At 43.1% G+C, this 21,065-nt stretch overlaps 1 protein-coding gene across 1 annotated transcript in view; it reads right to left on the reverse strand.

Moving 5' to 3' along the window:
- Positions 1–21,065, reverse strand: part of nyap2a (neuronal tyrosine-phosphorylated phosphoinositide-3-kinase adaptor 2a) — a 155,546-nt gene that overhangs the window by 94,153 nt on the left and 40,328 nt on the right. Inside the window, exon 3 of the mRNA XM_045724307.2 lies at positions 15,589–15,896. Coding sequence (XP_045580263.2) covers positions 15,589–15,896 — 308 coding nt within the window. The remainder of the gene's footprint in view (positions 1–15,588; positions 15,897–21,065) is intronic.

Genomic DNA, 21,065 nt, shown 5'->3' on the forward strand with positions numbered 1-21,065 from the left:
CTAGTTTATCTATTTCGATGCTTAGTTTATTGGTTTGACCTTCAATTGGAGGCAGCTGATTCTCGTTGCCTCTAATTGAAGGTCCTATTTAGTAGGGGTGTTTTTTCATGGATTTTTGTGGGTAGTTATTCCTTGTGTAATTGTGTGCCTTACAGGACTGTTTCTCATCATTCTTTTTTGATTAAGTGTTTTTTTTGTTTTCTTCTCATTAAATAAAGATGAGCATTCACATTCCCGCTTCGCCTTTGTCCCATCTTTACGACGAACGTGACAGAACTACCCACCACCAACAGACCAAGCAGCGGAGGAAGGAGCAGCAGAGGGATTTGGAGTTATGGACATGGGAGGAGATATTGGACGGAAAGGGATCCTACACATGGGAGGACATCCAGGCTGGAAGAGATCGCCTCCCATGGGAACAGGTGGAGGAAGCCAGGAGAGCGGAGGCAGCAGGAGATTGGAGAGAACACTATGCTGGGACACGGCTGGCAAGGAAACCCGAGAGGTACCCGCAATAATTGTTTTGGGGGGGCACACAGGGAGTTTGGCTAGGTCAGGCAATAGACCTAAGCCAACTCCCCGTGCCTATTATGGGGAGCAGCGGATCAGAAAAGCGCCGGTCTATGCGGAAGTGCGCACGATCTCGCCCATGCACACGAACAGTCTGGTGCGAGAGATTCCAGCTCCTAGCAAGTGTCGTGCAAGAGTGGGCATCCAGCCAGGTAGGGGTATGCCTGCGCAGTACATCTGGCCACCAGTGCGTCTCCTAGGCCCAGGCTACCCTACGCCTGCTCTACGCACGGCAGCCATCAGGCCTCTGCACAGCCCTGTTCGCCTTGTGCCAGCACTCCGCTCGTGCAGAGCTACTGTTACCACCCAGCCAGGACGGGTTGTGCAGGCTGTGCACTCCAGACCTCCAGTGCTTGTTCATGGCCCTGTGTATCCAGTTCCTGCTCCTCGCACTAGCCTTGAGGTGTGTGTCTCCAGTCTGGCGCCTCCAAAGCCAGCACCACGCAGTATGCTTCCAGTGCGTCAGCCCAGTCCAGTACGTCCTGTTCCCGCTCCTTGCACTAGCCTTGGGGTGCGTGTCTCCAGTCTGGTACCTCCAGTACCTGCCCCACGCACCAGGCCTCCAGTGCGTCAGCCCAGTCTAGTACGTCCTGCTCCTCGCACTGGCCTTGAGGTTGTGTTACCAGTCTGGCGCCTCCAAAGCCAGCCCCACGCACCAGGCCTGTAGTGCGCCTGTCCAGTCCAGAGCTTCCGCGACAGTTCCCCGTCCAGAGCTTCCGGCGACAGTTCCCCGTCCAGAGCTTCCGGCGACGTCCAACAGTCCGGAGCCTGCAGAGACGGCCCTCCGGTCCGGAGCCTGCAGAGACGGCCATCAGGTCCGGAGCTGCCAGAGTTGCCCTCTGGTCCGGCGCTGCCAAGTGACGCGCAACAGCCCGAGGTCTCCAGCGACGCGCATCAGCCCGAGGTCTCCAGCGACACGCATCAGCCCGAGGTCTCCAGCGACACGCATCAGCCCAAGGTCTCCAGCGACGCGCATCAGCCCGAGGTCTCCAGCGACGCGCATCAGCCCGAGGTCTCCAGCGACGCGCATCAGCGACGCGCATCAGCCCGAGGTCTCCAGAGATGCGCATCAGCCCGAGGTCTCCAGAGATGCGCATCAGCCCGAGGTCTCCAGCGACGCGCATCAGCCCGAGGTCTCCAGCGACGCGCCTTAGCCCTGAGCCTATAGCAGCGGTGGCCAGGTTAGGTTGGGGACTAAGGCCGGAGCCTGAGCCACCTCCATAGTAGGTGGGTTGGGGAGGGGGGGGGTGTAGCACTAGAACCGTCGGTGACGGTAGCCACCCTCCCTTCCCTCCCTTTAGTTTGGGATTATTTTTGTTTTGGGGTTTATTTTTGTGTTTTTTTGGTTTGAGGCGCATCCGGGGTCTGCACCTTTAGGGGGGGTACTGTCACGTCCTGACCAGTAAAGAGGTTATTTGTTATTGTAGTTTGGTCAGGACGTGGCTGGGGGTGTTTGCCCAACAAACCCCAAAACACATTGTTCTATGTTAGTCTATTTCTATGTCTGTGTCTAGTTTATCTATTTCTATGCTTAGTTTATTGGTTTGACCTTCAATTGGAGGCAGCTGTTTCTCGTTGCCTCTAATTGAAGGTCTTATTTAGTAGGGGTGTTTTTTCATGGGTTTTTGTGGGTAGTTGTTCCTTGTGTAGTTGTGTGCCTTACAGGACTGTTTCTCGTCGTTGTTTTTTGTATTAAGTGTTTTTGTTTCATTTTCTTCTCATTAAATAAAGAAGACTAAAATGTAAGATGAGCATTCACATTCCCGCTGCGCCTTGGTCCCATCTTTACGACGAACGTGACAAGTGGAAGTGCAACTAAAATGTAGTTTAATTAACCTTCTGCATTTTGAATGTCTTTTTTCAAGTTGTTTTATTAACGAAAACATAAAGATGATGAAGAAATACTGTATCGCTGTTTTGTGTGAGAAATGTAACACTTCAGAGTACTTAAGCGTTGAATATATTGCAGGTAGGGGGGTGTTCACACATACAGTAGCCGGTCTATAAAGAGTCTATTGTCCTGATAATCGGGCTACAAATGCTCGAAAACCTGTTTTCAAAATGCCACCAGCTGTCCATCACTACTGAAAATTAAAACACAGCATCTTGTTTACATCTTGTTAACATTCTTTATTGTTACCACAATGTCAGAAATAATTTGTATCTACCTTTCCAATTACTTTTACAGTTTGGGATTCATTTGATTAATATTACGTTGTTGATACTTGTTGAAATCCTCTGGGTTTCAGTTAGGATGGAATGGAAAATAAGTCGCTGTACAACTTGATGGTTGGGAGTAGTCTACACAATATTGGGCTATTTAGCTAAAGAATTCCTGTGTTGTGCGCAGGCATGCAGGAGACCGGGGTTCAACTCCCTGACTGGGAGGAAGGAGTAGGCTGTCCTTGTAAATAAGAATTTGTTCTTATCTAAAGGTTACACTAAGAGCATAACATTTCTACACCATAATTGTAGTCAAACCAATACCCAAACGGAGATTCAGTGAAAATAAGAATGTCATTGATTTATCAAGACCAGTCCCCATGCTTGTCTCAGAGCAGCGTGAAATGATGCCGAAATAGTTGTAGGCAATTGATTCAAATCCTAATGCTTCTAACTTCAATATGCCCATTAAATAAATAAGACCTACACCACTTAACAGCACATTACTCAACACTAGGCCCTTCTTGCCTTGTCTATCTCTCTCCCTTTCTCTATCTCTCTCTCTCCCCCTCTCTCTCTCTCTCTCTGTCTCTGTCTGTCTTTCTCTCTGTCTCTGTCTGTCTCACTCTGTCTCTCTCGCTCTCTCTCTCTTTCCCTCTCTCTCTCTTTGCCTCTCTGTCTCTCTCTCTCTTTCTCTCCCTCTTTCTCTTTGTCTCTCTTCTCTGTCTGTGGTACCAATGTCTCACTCTCCTTTTCCTTTAGTCCTTTAACTTCCCCCTCTCTCACACGCACACGCACACGCACACACACACACATACACATACACATACACATACACATACACATACACATACACATACACACACACTGATGCTGGGAGCCCTCCAGCTGTGTGTGTGTACACCTTTCTGCACACAGAGGAGACATCTTATTGGCATGCCGTCAGGACCGCACTCGTCTACCCAGCACCTTACACTCCTCCTCTGTCTCTAGCTCCTTCACTCCAAACCCCTGTCTTCACCTTCTAACCAGTAAATCACCCCTTCCCATCCTGCCCAATAATGTTTGTACCATGTTTTGTGCTGGTCTCTCTGTATGTAGTGTTGTGATGTCTCTCATCATGATGTGTGTTTTGTCCTATATTTTTATTTTTAATCCCAGCCCTTGTCCCTGTAGGTGGCCTTTTGCCTTTTGGTGGGCCGTTATTGTAAATAAGAATTTGTTTTTAACTCACTTGCCTAGTTAAATAAAGGTTAAATAAAAAATTAAATAAATCTTCGCTACACCTAACCAGAACACTTCCCCCCACCCCACCTCACCCACAGTAATCCATCTTCTCCAAACACTATCGCCAGTTTGAATTTGCGCAGCGTGTTACTGTGTAACCTTAAGAGCACCAACATCATGACCCTGTTTTTATCACTGGTGTCATAAGGTCATCCTCTCCACTCTGTAGTGTAAATATAACCCAGAGAGTAAGGGAGAACAGTGACTTTCATAATGACCCAGAGAGTAAGGGAGAGCAGTGACTTTCATAATGACCCAGAGAGTAAGGGAGAGCAGTGACTTTCATAATGACCCAGAGAGTAAGGGAGAGCAGTGACTTTCATTATGACCCAGAGAGTAAGGGAGAGCAGTGACTTTCATAATGACCCAGAGGGTATTTCTAGCAAAGCATTTTGCATTGCTATGCGGTGACTTAGACTGCTGGGCCACTGGGGAGGCCCAATCCGCAAAGTATCAAAATACAGAGAGGTGTTGGTAAAGGTATATTGTCCTGCTAATAGCCCACAATGGGCTATTATAATACTGTACATGGTGTCCAGGTCAGGATAACTAAAAAAAATATTTTTTTAAAGACTATCAGAAATAATGTTGGTATTTATCTATTTTGATCCAAAGCCATGAATGAGTGAGTCACAGCTTATGTAGGTGCCGCTATATGACTGTGCCATCAACTTGATAATATTTAACGATATTTTGGAGGTTATTTCATTTTCAAAAAAACTCAAGTGAGCGATTTGTAATCTGAATAAAGGCCAAAATAATATTTGTAAAAGCCAAAACATTTATTTCAGTTTTTTTAGGGAGAGTAGCACTGGGCCAATTGTGCACCGCCCTATGGGACTACCAATCACGGTCAGATGTGATACATAATGATAATACCTAACTTAGAAATACATTTCACAATAGAATTCTCCCCCTACCCTCCATCTAGGCAAGTCTATTGTACAGCGGGAATGTTTCCCTCGTCAGCGCTATTATTAGAGCAATGCCCCTTAAAGTGTTGATCTGTGCTACCCAGTTGGCGGGGTGGGGGTCCATCCCCCCTCCCTCCTCCTCCATTCCCCATGGGCTAAGTCTGTCTTCTGTGCCAGCTCTGCCCCCTGCCCTTGTGCCTTGAACCTCGCGCGCTTTCAGTGGATATAGCAGGAGAACTGCAAGGCAATCCCATTGCACGCCACTCGGGGGCCATGACCAATATATATTGTCCTGCTAATAAAAGGGTTAATAATATATCTGTGAGAATATCTAAGAGGCTTTTATATAATTCTAAATTAATTAATAATAATCGCTTTGTTTAAAAAATAACAATATTTTGGAGATGATTTTGTTTGTAAATAAAGTAAAATGAGCAAGGAAAAAGGCCATTCTTGAACATGGGGTGAGACATTGTTACTCATTTGTAAATAAAGCCAGTTTGTTATCAAGAATGATTTATTTTTGTTTTTAGAGGGAGAGAAACCAAAAACCTACATTCATCGCATGGGTCTCCCAGTCAAGCCCAGCACAGTATTGAACCAGCATCTGTGGCAATGTAGCTTGCACTGTTATGCAGTGTTTCAGACCTTTGTGCCCCTACAACGTGACCGGTTGGGAGTGGGTTACAGTACTACAGTAAGAGCAAAATAATCCTAATAACATAATAAAAACCTTATTGTAACAACAGTTTTAGTAAGTAATACTGAAGTCGTGCACAATTATAAATTTCTATTTAGGTTCTTGTCACCCATTCATTGTTAGTTAGAGACACAGTAGGACCCAAAAGCATAATCAGTGCTCTAACGCCCCCTTGCGCTGGTCTGGAGCAATGAAGTGGTGACGCAAGGTGCCGTACTAAACCACAAATTACCTCTAAGTACCGCAGCATAATCGCAAAACTTTTGGTGGAGCAACCATATATATATATTACAAGCAAAGGAGTAAAACCAGCTCTTCCTATATATATATATATTACCAGTCAAAAGTTTGGACACACCTACTCATTCAGGAGTTTTACTTTGTTTACTATTTTCTAAATTATAGAATAATAGTGGAGACATCAAAACTATGTAATAACACATATGGAATCAGGTGATGTGGAGGTTAACCCTGGCCCTGCGTGACCCCAGGCACTCTCATTTGTTGACTTCTGTAACCGAAAAAGCCTTGGTTTCATGCATGTTAATATCAGAAGCCTCCTCCCTAAGTTTGTTTCACTCACCGCTTTAGCACACTCCGCCGTGTCTGAATCCTGGCTTAGGAAGGCCACCGAGAAATCAGAGATTTCCATACCCAACTACAACATTTTCCATCAAGATAGACCTGCCAAAGGGGGAGGAGTTGCAATCTACTGCAGAGATAGCCTGCAAAGTTCTGTCATACATTCCAGGTCTATTCCCAAACAGTTTGAGCTTCTAATTTTAAAAATGAATCTCTCCAGAAATAAGTCTCTCACTGTTGTCCCCTGTTATAGACCCCCCTCAGCTCCCAGCTGTGCCCTGGACACCATATGTGAATTGATTGCCCCCCATCTATCTTCAGAGTTCGTTTTGTTAGGTGACCTAAATTGGGATATGCTAAACACTCCGGCAGACCTACAATCTAAACTAGATGCCCTCAAGCTCACACAAATTATCAAGGAACCCACCAGGTACAACCCTAAAGCCGTAAACATGGGCACCCTCATAGATATTATCCTGACCAACTTGCCCACCAAATACACCTCTGCTGTTTTCAATCAGGATCTCAGCGATCACTGCATCCTTGCCTGCATCCGCTATGGGTCCGCGGTCAAACGACCACCCCTCATCATTGTCAAACGCTCCCTAAAACACTTCTGCGAGCAGGCCTTTCTAATCGACCTGGCCCAGGTATCCTGGAAGGATATTGACCTCATCCGGTCAGTCGAGGATGCCTTGTCGTTCTTTAAAAGTAATTTCCCTCACCATCTTAAATAAGCATGCCCCTTTCAAAAAATGTAGAACTAAGAACAGATATAGCCCTTTGTTCACTCCAGACCTGACTGCCCTCGACCAGCACAAAAACATCCTGTGGCGGACTGCACCAGCATCGAATAGTCCCCGCGATATGCACGTTTACAGGGAAGTCAGGAACCAATACATGCAGTCAGTCAGGAAAGCAAAGGCTAGCTTTTTCAAACAGAAATATGCATCCTGTAGCTCTAACTCCAAAAAGTTTTGGGACACTGTAAAGTCCATGGAGAATAAGAGCACCTCCTCCCAGCTGCCCACTGCACTGAGGCTAGGTAACACTTTGACCACCGATAAATCCATGATAATCGAGAATTTCAAGAAGCATTTCTCTACGGCTGGCCATGCTTTCGTCTTGGCTACCCCAACCCCGGCCAACAGCTCCGCACCCCCCACAGCTACTTGCCCAAGCCTGCCCAGCTTCTCCTTCACCCAAATCCAGACAGCAGATGTTCTGAAAGAGCTGCAAAACCTGGACCCGTACAAATCAGCTGGGCTAGACAATCTGGACCCTCTATGTCTAAAATTATCCGCTGCCATTGTTGCAACCCATATTACCAGTGTTCAACTTCTCGTTCGTATCATCCAAGATCCCTAAAGATTGGAAAGCTGCCGCGGTCATCCCCCTCTTCAAAGGGGGTGACACTCTAGACCCAAACTGTTATAGACTTATATCCATCCTGCCCTGCCTTTCTAAAGTCATTGAAAGCCAAGTTAATAAACAGATCACTGACCATTTTGAATCCCACCGTACCTTCTCTGCTGTGCAATCCGGTTTCCGAGCTGGTCACGGGTGCACCTCAGCCACACTCAAGGTACTAAACGATATCATAACCGCCATCGATAAAAGACAGTACTGTGCAGCTGTCTTCATCGACCTGGCCAAGGCTTTAGACTCTGTGAATCAACGCATTCTTATCGGCAGACTCAACAGCTTTGGTTTCTGAAATGATTGCCTCGCCTGGTTCACCAACTACTTCTCAGACAGAGTTCAGTGTGTCAAATCGGAGGGCCTATTGACCAGAACTCTGGCAGTCTCTATGGGGGTACCACAGGGTTAAATTCGCGGGCCGACACTTTTCTCTGTATATTTCAATGATGTCGCTCTTGCTGCGGGTGATTCCCTAACCCACCTCTACGCAGATGACACCATTCTGTATAAAAGAGCTTCAATGCAATACAACACTCCTTCCGTGGCCTCCAACTGCTTTTAAAACGCTAGTAAAACCAAATGCAGGCTTTTCAACAGTTCACTGCCCGCACCCACCCAACCAGCATCACTACTCTGGACGGTTCTGACTTAGAATATGTGGACAACTACAAATATCTAGGTGTCTGGCTAGACTGTAAACTCTCCTTCCAGACTCATATTAAACATCTCCAATCCAAAATTAAATCTTGAATCGGCTTCCTATTTCGCAACAAAGCCTCCTTCACTCACACCGCCAAACATACCCTTGTAAAACTGACTATCCTACCGATCCTCGACTTCAGCGATATCATTTACAAAATAGCTTCCAATACTCTCTTCAGCAAACTGGATGCAGTCTATCACAGTGCCATCCGTTTTGTCACCAAAGCCCCATATACCACCCACCGCTGCGACCTGTATGCTCTAGTCGGCTGGCCCTCGCTACATATTCGTCGCTAGACCCACTGGCTCCAGGTCATCTGTAAGTCAATGCTAGATAAAGCTCCGCCTTATCTCAGCTCACTGGTCACGATAACAACACCCACGCACTCCAGCAGGTATATCTCACTGGTCATCCCTAAAGCCAACCACTCCTTTGGCCGCCTTTATTTCCAGTTCTCTGCTGCCAATGACTGGAACGAATTGCAAAAATCGCTGAAGCTGGAGACTTATTTCCCTCACTAACTTTAAGCATCAGCTATCTGAGCAGCTAACCGATCGCTGCAGCTGTATATAGCCCATCTGTAAATAGCCCACCCAATCTACCTATCTCATAGCCATATTGATTTTATTTACTTTTCTGCTCTTTTGCACACCAGTATTTCTACTTCCACATCATCATGTGCTCATCTATCACTCAAGTGTAAATTTGCTAAATTACTTTGCTACTATGGCCTATTTATTGCCTTACCTCCTCACGCCATTTGCACACACTGTATATAGACTTTCTTTTTTTCTGTTCTGTTATTGACTATACCAGGGGTCACCAACCTTTTTGAAACTGAGAGCTACTTCATGGGTACTGAGTCATACGAAGGGCTACCAGTTTGATACGCTCTTCTGAAATAACACATTTGCTCAGTTTGCCTTTAGTTATACGTTATTATAATGATTAATGATACTGATCTATGTGAAGACACTGATCACATTAATAATTTCTCACAATAATTATCAACAATGACAATAAGGTGGGAACCAGATATCAATATTCAGCACTTTAATCTCAGTAATTGTTACATTTTCAGATGATCACTTACATCACTTCATTTCATAGGAAAAATGTCCCATTTTCACTAGCCACTGACAAATCATGAACTATGTTGCACTGTCTGAAAAAGTTTTCAATTATGTAATGTTAGAAAAATCAACTTATTTTTAAATGAATCTTGTCACATTTTGAACTAATGACCAAATCTGCAGCATTTTTTAACACACTTTTAAATTGAACACAATTCTTCAATATTTTAATTCAACTTCGCCATGGCACTGCCATGTTGCCACTGACAACATCTGGTATCTGTTTCTTTGTTAGTGGGAAGACTGGCATTGCATGCTGTTCACTAGTGTATTGTAATCTGGTGTGTAACTTGACACTGCAATTGTGAGTGAGTCTTTCAGATGTGCATCAGTGAGGCGTGTTCTGTGTTTGTTCTTGATGAAGTTCATGTCAGAAAACGCTGATTCACAGAGATAGGTTGAACCAAACAGGCTAGCAACCTTCATAGCTGCTGTGCATACTCCACTGTACTTCTCTGTGTCAACAAGGCACCAAAAGTTTGGTGCAGCCTGGTTGGCTTTGAGGTGGAGGTCATTTTGCAATGTTATGATTTCAATCTCCACCTGTCCAGCATCCAAGTTCAACGTTGCACTTAGTTGCTCAGCAAAGAATGTTGTGTCCACATTCATGAAAGGATTGGAAATGAACGACACACATGGCTCAAGCTGATGAAGGTCACAAAACCTATTCTCAAACTCTTGCCCAAGTCTGTTTATGACTTCACAGTACTTTTCTGCAACTTTGTCAAATGTCTCAGATGCAGAAGCATTGTCTTTCAGCACCGACTGCACAGAGGGAAAGTGCAGCACCTTTTTTTCTGTAAATCCACAGAGAAAATGTTCATCTTGGCTTTAAATGCATTTAAAGCACTTATCAGATCAACAACAGTCTTACCTTTGCCTTGCAGCTTGCAGTTCAAGTCGTTTAGTTTCCCAGTAATGTCCGTCAAAAAAGCAAGGTCAAGTGTCCACTCTGTGTCCTCTAGCAGTGAGACGTCTTCGCCTTTGGACTGCTTGAACTCTTTGATTTCACCCAAAAGTTACAAAAAACTAAGTAAAACTCGCCCTCTGCTGAGCCATCGGATTTCTGTGTGTAGCAGCAGGTCACCATATTCAGCTGACATCTCCTCCAATAGCACCTTGAAAATACTGTGCTGTTTTGCTTTGGAGCGTATGTTGTTTATGATTTTTACAACGGGAGTTATCACGTGCTCAAAGCCGATCACTTTTGTTTTCTTCGCTGCGCACGCTAGCTTACTCTCCACGAGCACTGTTTTTTTCATGCGCACAATACTGACCTTTGAACTAGAGTAGGTCAGAGTTCACCTAAACTTATCTAAACTCATGTATAATGAAAATATTTTTAAGATATTGTCATTTTTAAATATATATAAATGCAAGTGTGATTAAAAAGAATAGCAACAGAATACAATTACATTTCAGACGCAGCTCACTAGTGAGTTGTGCTATATTTAGACCAGGCCTGCGGGCGACTCATGTGGTCCCTGGGGTCGACCTGGTGCCCGCGGGCACCGTGTTGGTGACCCCTGGACTATACGCTTGGTTATTCCATGTGTAACTCTGTGTTGTTGTTTGTGTCGCACTGCTTTGCTTTATCTTGGCCAGGTCGCAGTTGTAAATAAGAACTTGTTCTCAACTAGCTTATCTGGTTAAATAAAGGTGAAATAAAATAAAAAAAATAAAATATAGTAACCAAAAAAGTGTTTGGGATTCTTCAAAGTAGCCACCCTTTGCCTAGAGGAAGGCCTAGAAAATTGTCAAAGACCCCAGCCACTCAAGCCATACACACTCTGCTACGACAATTCTGGGGCCAAAAGGTATCTGAACAGCACACACACACACAAACAAAAAACACACAAACATATCCATATTGACGCCACACACACATACACTTTTACACTCTCCACCTACGCTGCTGCTACTCTGTTTATTTTCTATCCTGATTGCCAATTGCCTCGTCACTTTTACCTCTACCTATATGTACATTTTACTTCAACTACCTCATACCCCTGTACATTGGCTATGTACCGGTACTCCATGTACATAGCCTTGTTATTGCTATTTACTGTTTTACCATTTATTTATTTTTAAATTTTGCTTTGTTGGGAAATGGCTCGTAAGTAAGAATTTTACAGTAAAGTCTTCACCTGTTGTATTCGGCGCATGTGAAAAATACAATTTATTTTATTTGACACACACACATAAAGATACACCCCAGTTTGACAAAATCACTAAGTTGGGTATAGATGCCTCTCTCCTCATGAGGAACACATTTGCCTCAAATGGGCAATCTGCAGTTGCTACATAATTTTTTTACTTTTAATTAATGATTTATAGTGATTAATTCTTGAAGAATATAACTTAAATGTTTCAGGAGCTTAGTTCAACTGATTTACCCCATCAGAACCCTAAATATAAGCTGGTTTTACTCCTTTGCTTGTAAAACAAAGTAATTGTAAACAAACACTGTATTGCCACAAAACAAGGTTTAAACTATGATTTTGTTATTATGGATACATACATAGCTCTATCTATACATTTGAGAGTGTTTAGATTTTTTCAGCCCCATCCCACATGGGAACACCATGTCATTTCAATATGAATATAATATAAAATCACATTTTATTTGTCACATGCGCCTAATACAACAGGTGTAGACCTTACCGTGAAAAACGTACTTACAAGCCCTTAACCAACAATGCAGTTTTAAGAAAAATAAGAGTTAAGAAAATATTTTTTAAGTTTAAAAAAAATAGTCAATGTGCGGGGGTACAGGTTAGTCAAGGTAATTGAGGTAATATGTGCATGTACTGTAGGTGGAGTAAAGTGAATAATTGGGTAATATTTATTTGAGATGTTGATCAATGAGATTACAACCTATATTCACCCACTCAAAAAGACAGCCAAAAGTTTGATGAATTTCCTTTTGTGTTATCACTATGCTTTCAACCATCTAAAAGCACAACCAAATTCCAATGGAAAAACAATACCAGATTTTTGGTTTAGTTGTCGCCCAAATGTTAATCACTACATGTGCTTTCAAATATTTAAGAGCACAGCAAAGTTGCAATGGGAATACAATGTCAGATATTCTGTTTATTTATAGGTCTACAACATCACTGTGCTTCATCTAATAGCAGAACCAAAAGACCTGGACTGCAGTTGAGATTACATTAAAAGTACATGGTGCAAGTGGTCAATGCCGTTCGAGTTCTTTACAGCAATAGTGAAGCTCTCCACAGACCTGCAAGGACCTATGCATGTTATCTTGAACATGCACACCGTTGCTTTATATGATTACAGAAGAAGAAATGTATATACTTACACTAACCTCAAAATGTGGGCAGTGATGTGTTACTCATTTTAAGGTTGAGTACTACATTAGTTTGTAAGATAACCTTAACTTTAGGCTATTTACTGTAATACAAAAGTAATATTGAAATGTTTTTGGTTTACAAAGCAAACCAAATGTGACAGACTGGCTCAAATCGGTCTTATGTAGCAACATTTGAAATTGTGTTTTTCACATTGGATAAAAGTAGAGACTCAGAGCTTGAAAATTGTATATCATACACTACAGTTGAGGAACAATGGGAACGTAATTCTGCTTTGGAGGTGGATCAACTTGTAAACTCACTTTTGAGAAAATGGCCTTTGAATATTTTTGGTACTGCTACTGGAGAGCCCTTCTCTGTCTACATCGATTCAGCATCGTTCACACCCTCTTAAGCTTTAGTCCCACCCATCTCTTTAAAGTTTGATCCGAACATTCTGTACTAACAACAGCAGGCAAGCACCCAAGCTAACTTGCTAGATACTTTCAGACACAAATGAGAGAACAGCTCACTGAACATTAGTCACTGTGGCAGAGCTGTTTAGGCTGTTATGTTATCCAGAGCGTTGGTGACTGCAACTGTGCTGTCAGATTGTCTGTTCGTAAATTCAGAGTGTTTCGCTCTCGGAGCATTCAGGATGCACACTGGACGCTCTGGCCGATGAGTAGGGTTGATCCGAATGTTCTGACCTCACAACGGCAGTCAAACACCCAAGCTAACTGGCTAACTTGCTAGCTACTTCCAGACACAAATGAGAGAACACCCCCCTCTGACCATTTTACTTGCCCTAGCAGAGCTGGCTAGGCTATTTTCATGTCATCCAGAGCTGTGCAGCTGTAACTGTGCAGCTGGCCACAATTTAATTACGCTTTTTTGCCAACGTGTATTGATACAGGCCACACTCAATGGGTGTTGAGCATTTGTAAATTCATCAGTTATTCTGCACTCTGGCACACTCAGACGAGAGTGCTCTGAAATCGGAGTAGATGGCCAGACTGAATTGCACCCCAAATGGTTCCTTGCATAGTGGAGTATTTTGTTAAGACATGTAGCTAGGTAAACAATTAACCATAATCCCAACTCATGACATTACTACCCTGCATGAATCTGCAGGTATCTAACCAACCAGGTTAAATGTTAGCTAGCTAACATTAGGCTATAACTAGCCAAGCAAATGGCTCTGAGATACAAATAATAAGATCATACATGTAACATTAGCTAGCGAGACAGCCAGCTAATGTTAGCTAGCTAGCTAACAGTACACTTTAACCTGAAATGAAAAGACTTTATGTCCAAATTAGAAACATGTAATTTTGGAAAATATAGCTGGCTAGACTATCTTACCCGTATACATCATGGTTGGACGCTTCTCCCTGTCACGGATGCCATGGTTGCCCTTAGTTTGAAGATGTAATCCGGAGACAGGTGTTTTCTCCATCTCCTTAGCTGTCATACTCTAATTCCACTGATTTCAAAACTCGGTCCTCCAGAAAGTGGAGAGCAACACTTATGCAGTTCTACTAAGCAATATATTTGTTTTAAAAAGCCGCGTTAGACAGGATTACCTACACATACTAACCAGCTCAAATAGACAGAAGCGTGCTATATGGCAGACCAATCCAAACTCACCTCTCGGCATGTCCAGCCCACTCATTATCTCAGCCAATCATGGCTAGCGGGAAGGTTGCTTACTTCCTCTGTGGCTAAACCAACTAGGCTCATAATTTAACTATTTTATTTTTATTTACAGATGGCGTACACATTTGTTATTAAGGCACATGAAAGTTCACATGTTCCAGAAGGCATTTCTGCCACAAAATGCATTTTGAAGTGCTACCTGTCCCAGGCCTGCTCTTTTCAACTCCCTCGAGACAGCAGGAGCAGTAGAGATACTCTCAATGATCGGCTATGAAAAGCAAACTGACATTTACTCCTGAGGTGCTGACCTGTTGCACCCTCGACAACAACTGTGATTATTATTATTTGACCCTGCTGGTCATCTATGAACAGTTGAGCATCTTGGCCATGTTCTGTTATAATCTCCACCCGGCACAGCCAGAAGAGGACTGGCCACCCCTCATAGCCTGGTTCCTCTCTAGGTTTCTTCCTAGGTTCTGGCCTTTCTAGGGAGTTTTTCCTAGCCACCGTGCTTCTACACCTGCATTGCTTGCTGTTTGGGGTTTTAGGCTGGGTTTCTGTACAGCACTTTGAGATATCAGCTGATGTTAGAAGGGCTTTTAAATATATTTGAATTGATTTTGATTTAAAAAAAGATTATGTTCAAATGTAGTGACCCGTGACATACGCCTAGTTTCCTGAAATGGGTCACAAATATCAACATTTAAAGAGATGTGTCTACTGCTTGGATAGTTCCATCTGAGCCACTGACTTAGTCTGGCTTTAATTCATATATGTTGGACACATCATTATATCTGAAATCCTAGGAATCCCTAGGCCTATTGAATTGTCTATTTTTAGATAAATTCTGGGTTGGTTTGAAACAATAGCTGTTGATGCATTTACAAATGCTATACAGTGTATAGGCCTAATTTGGTCAAACCCTTAAAAAATCTTATTTGTTTGTCTTGTTTGTCTTGTTGCATGTACCAAATAAGATGCCAATTCCCATATTGTATGTGCTGTAGCCAACGTCTCTTTTGTTGTCTTTCCATATACAATATATAGGACCAGGCTACCTCATAAGAAGAGTAATCTAATTTGTAGTTGACATGGACACACACATACACACACACACACACACACAGCCCAGGCCACTCACGGTCAAACTTGACCAAGCTGTCTCTGTTGCAATTGCTGGACGCAGATCCAGAGTTCACACCCTCAGAGGAGATGCTGAGCTTGGTGTTGGGGTCTCTCTTGGGTTTGGGCGGCGGTTGCTTACGGGAGTTGGGGCTCCCATCCTCATCACCCCCGCCGACGGAGTGTAGAGACTGGGAACGCACAGTGAAGCCCTGGCCACAGGAGGAGGGAAGGCGGTCCTGGGGTGCTGGCATGGTCATGAAGCCCATGCGGAAGTGTTTCCCTGCGTAGCTTCCCTCCGTCGCCCTCGCCACATCCTCACCGATCCTGCCAGGAAACATCTTTTAAATAATTTTGTTTCATCCATAAATCACATTACATATGCAAAATGATTCAGACATACCAAATGTCATAGATGCAAGGACACAATCATGGACCCAAAAAGCATCTTTTCCTCCATATTACCAAGTTGCCTATGACTATAACAGCTGATGCACACACATGCACACACACACACACACACACCCACACACACACACACACACACACACACACACACACACACACACACACACACACGACAACAACAACAGAGAATATATACAGACAGCTTAAATATGTGTCCTATCTGTCCCATATACACTGAGTGCACAAAACATTAAGAACACCTTCCTATTATTGAGGTGCCCAAGCCTCAATTCACCATGTTGGGTCATTGACTCTACAAGGACAAGCTGTTGAAAGCGTTCCACAGGGATGCTGTCCCATGTTGACTCCAATGCAGTTGTGTCAAGTTGGCTGGATGTCCCTTGGGTGGTGGACCATTCTTGATACACATAGGGAACTGTTGAGCGTCAAAAACCCAGCAGCATTGCAGTTCTTGACACAAACCGGTGCGCCTGGCACATACTACCATTCCCCATTCAAAGGCATGTAAATCTTATGTCTTGCCCACTCTGAATGGCACACATTCACAATCCATGTCTCAATTGTCTCAAGGCTTAAAAATCCTTCATTAACCTATCTCCTCCCCTTCATCTACACCGATTGAAGCGGGTTTAACAAGTGACATCAATAAGGGATCATACCTTTCACCTGGACTCCTCTCCCCTGTAACTATTCCGCAGGTCGTTGCTGCAAATGACAACGTGTTCTCAGTCAACTTACCTGGTAAAATAAGGGTAAATTAAAAATAAATACAAAAAAAGATGCACCTCTCATGGAAATGTTTCATCATGTTTTGTACACCCAGTATATACCTACAGTCAAAATAGCAAGTTTTAGAGTAAAATATCGTGTCTCACTTGTAAAGTTCATCAAAGTATTAATCGGCGGGTTTATGTTTGTTTGTAGCCTCCACTCACAAACCCAAAAAGGAGTAAGCACAGAATCCCAGAAAATTCTGAGCACTAATGGAGGGATTGTGCTTTCCTGGTGTAACTCAGGCAGTTGTCGTTACCATCCTGTACCTGTCCCGCAGGTGTGATGTTCAGATGTACCGATCCTGTGCAGGGGTTGTTACACGTGGTCTGCCACTGCGAGGATGTTCAGCTGTCCGTCCTGTCTCCCTGTAGTGCTGTCTTAGGCGTCTCACAGTACGGACCTTGCAATTTATTGCCCTGGCCACATTTGCAGTTCTCATGCCTCCTTGCAGCATGCCTAAGGCACGTTCACGCAGATGAGCAGGGACCCTGGGCATCTTTCTTTTGATGTTTTTCAGAGTCAGTAGAAAGGCCTCTTTAGTGTCCTAAGTTTTCATAACTGTGATCTTAATTGCCTACCATCTGTAAGCTGTTAGTGTCTTAACGACCATTCCACAAGTGTTCATTAATTGTTTATGGTTCATTGAACAAGCATGGGAAACAGTGTTTAAACCCTTTCCCATGAAGATCTGTGAAGTTATTTGGATTTTTACGAATTATCTTTGAAAGACAGGGTCCTGAAAAATGGGTGTTCCTTTTTTTGCTGAATTTGAATTAATAGTGAAGACATCAAAATGATGAAATAACACATATGGAATCAGATAGTAACCAAAAAAGTACTCAACAAATCAAAATATATTATATATATAGTAGCCTCCCTTTGATGACAGCTTTGCACACTCTTGGCATTCCCTCAACCAGCTTCACCTGGAATGCTTTTCCAACATTCTTGAAGGAGTTCACACATATGCTGAGCACTTGTTGGCTACTTTTCCTTCACTCTGCAGTCCAACTCTTCCCAAACCATCTCAATTGGGTTGAGTTCGGGTGATTGTGGAGGCCAGCTCATCTGATGCAGCACTCCATCACTCTCCTTCTTGGTCAAATAGCCCTTACACAGCCTGGAGGTGTGTTTTGGGTCATTGTCCTGTTGAAAAACAAATGATAGTCCCACGAAGCGCAAACCAGATGGGATGGCGTATCGCTGCTGTCACGTCCTGACCAGCAGAGGGAGTAATTGTATTAGTATTTGGTCAGGACGTGGAAGAAGGGTATTTGTTTTGTATGGTTCGGGGTGGTGGTTTGTTTAGTAGGGTATTGATTTATGTATTCCGGGGGGTTTTGGGTTATGTTCTATGTTTGTATTTCTATGTTCTTTCTAGTTCTTTGTATTTCTATGTCTAGGTTTGGGTGTTGGACTCTCAATTGGAGGCAGGTGTTTTTAGTTGCCTCTGATTGAGAGTCCTATATATAGGTATGTGTTTTGTTTTGTAGTTTGTGGGAGATTGTTCTGTGTATAGCCTTGTGCCTTACCAGCCTGTATATAGTCGTTGTGTTTCCTTTGTGTACGTGTTTATTTTGGTTCTCCTTCTTCACCAAATAAAAGATGCGTGCACATATTCCTGGTCCACTTTATCCGACGACAACCGTTACAGCTGCAGAATGCTGTGGTGGCAATGCTGGTTAAATGTGCCTTGAATTCTAAATAAATCACCAGCAAAGCACCCCCACACCATCACACCTCCTTTTCCATGCCTCACGGTGGGAACCTACTCTGCGTATCAGAAAGACATGGCGGTTGGAACCAAAAATCTCAAATTTGTACTCATAAGACTAAAGGACAGTTTTCCACTGGCCCAAGCAAGTCTCTTCATCTTATTGGTGTCCTTTAGTAGTGTTTTTGTTCGCAGCAATTCAACCATGAAGGCTTGATTCATGCAGACTCTTCTGAATAGTTGATGTTGAGATGTGTCTTTTACTTGAACTCTGAAACATTTATTTTGGCTGCAATTTCTGAGGCTGGTAACTCTAATGAACTTATCATCTGCAGCAGAGGGAACTCTGGTTCTTCCTTTCCTGTGGCGGTCCTCATGAGAGCCGGTTTCATCATAGCGCTTGATGGTTTTAACCTTTATTTAAACAGGGAGTCACATTGAGATTAACAATCTATTTTACAAGAGAGCCCTGTACACATTACAATAAAAACAGAATATTAAAACAACATACACATATGTGTAGAAAATGATATAATTCAGCACAAGAAACAAAAATAAACATATTTAATAAAATGCATATAAGTTTAAACTACATAAACGTCCTCAATCAATAATTTAAACAGACAGAGAAGTCCATTCCACATTTTTTTACAGAATACAATAATGAATCCTACAATTGTCCCCTTTGATAAAACGTATTGTGGGATGGTAGACTGCGACCAAGGGTTTTAAAACAGAGTTTGCCGCATGCCAGTGAACAATATCACCAAAATCCAATGCAGGGAGAAATGTTGTTTGAACAATCTTTCTCCTATTTTTAATACTAATGTCACACCCTGATCAGTTTCACCTGTCCTCGTTATTGTCTGCACCCCCTCCAGGTGTCGCTTGTTTTCCCCAGTGTTTTTCTCCTTGTGTTTCCTGTCTCTCTGTGCCAGTTCGTCTTGTACGTTTCCAAGTCAACCAGCGTTTTCCCCGTTCTCCTACTTTTTGCATTCTCCTTTTTCTAGTCCTCCCGGGTTTGACCCTTGCCTGTTTCTGGACTTTGTACCTGCTTGCCTGACCATTCTGCCTTCCTTGACCACGAGCGTGTCTGCCACTCTGTACCTCCTGGACTATGATCTGGTTTTGACCTTTTTGCCTGTCCACGACCATTCTCTTTCCTATCCCTTTGGATTAATTAACATTATAAGACTCCAACCATCTGCCTCCTGTGTCTGCATTTGGGTCTCGTCTTGTGCCTTGATAACTAAGGCATGATTTATTTAGATATATTTAAAAAATCTTGGATCTTAGCTTCTTAGTCAGATTTTCTATATGCGTTACGAAGGACAACTTGACATCAATCCAGACACACAGGCACTTTTATTGAGAAAAAAGCTCAATGTGGGCTCAATTTATAGTGCACATATGCAGATCCTCAGGGTCAACATTTCGTGACCTAGAGAACAGCATGAGCTTGGTTTTACTTGTATTTAACACTTGAAGAAACGTCCAAAGTTCTTGAAATATTCCCGGATTGACTGACCTTCAAGTCTTAAAGTAATAATGGACTTTAGGGCTATCTTCTGTGTACCACCCCTATCTTGTCACAACACAACTGATTGGCTCAAACACATTAAGAAGAAAAGGAATAAACTTTTAACACCTGTTAATTGAAATGCATTCCAGGTGAGTACCTCATGAAGCTGGTTGAGAGAATGTCAAGTGTGTAAAACTGTCATCAAGGCAATATATTTTGATTTGTTTAACACTTTTTTGCTTATTACATGATAACATATTTGTTATTTCATAGTTTTGATGTCTTCAATATTATTCTACAATGTAGAAAATAGTACAAATAAAGAAAAACCTTTGAATGAGTAGGTGTGTCAAAACTTTTGACTGGTACTGTACACATCCCAACCCGAAGCCATGGATTACATGTAAAAGCTGTCGCTTTCAAGGAGTGGGACACTAATCCGGACGCATCTAAGAAATGCCACTACTCCCTCCAATGAACCATCAAACAGGCAAGGCATAAGTAAAGGACCAAGAATCCTACTACACCAGCTCTGACACTCATCGGATGTGGCAGGGCTCGCAAACTATCAAATATTACACAGAGAAACCCAGCCTCGAGCTGTCCATCAACGTGAGCCTACAAGACGAGCTGAATACATTCTATGCTCGCTTTGAGGAAAGCAACACTGAACCATGCATGAGGGCACCAACTGTTTCGGACGACTGTGTGAGCACGCTCTCAGGCTTCAGGGCTAGACGAATTACCAGGATTCGTAACCCGATCATGCGCTGATCAGCTGGCAAGTGTCTTCATTGACATTTTATTTATTTATTTGAATTTTTTATTTAACCTTTATTTAACTTTTCCAACTTTCCCTGACCCAGTCTGTAATACCTACATGTTTCAAGCAGACCACCATAGTCCCTGTGCCCAAGAACGCCAAGGCAACCTGTCTAAATGACTATCACCCTGTAGCACTCACATCTGTAGCCATGAAATACTTTGAAAGGCTGGTCATTGCTCACTTCAACACCATCATCCCTGGCATCCTGGAACCACTCCCATTCACATACCG

This window comes from Salmo salar, chromosome 09 (genome assembly GCF_965601325.2).
Source record: "Salmo salar chromosome 09, fSalSal1, whole genome shotgun sequence".
In the NCBI taxonomy this organism is placed as follows: domain Eukaryota; kingdom Metazoa; phylum Chordata; class Actinopteri; order Salmoniformes; family Salmonidae; genus Salmo; species Salmo salar.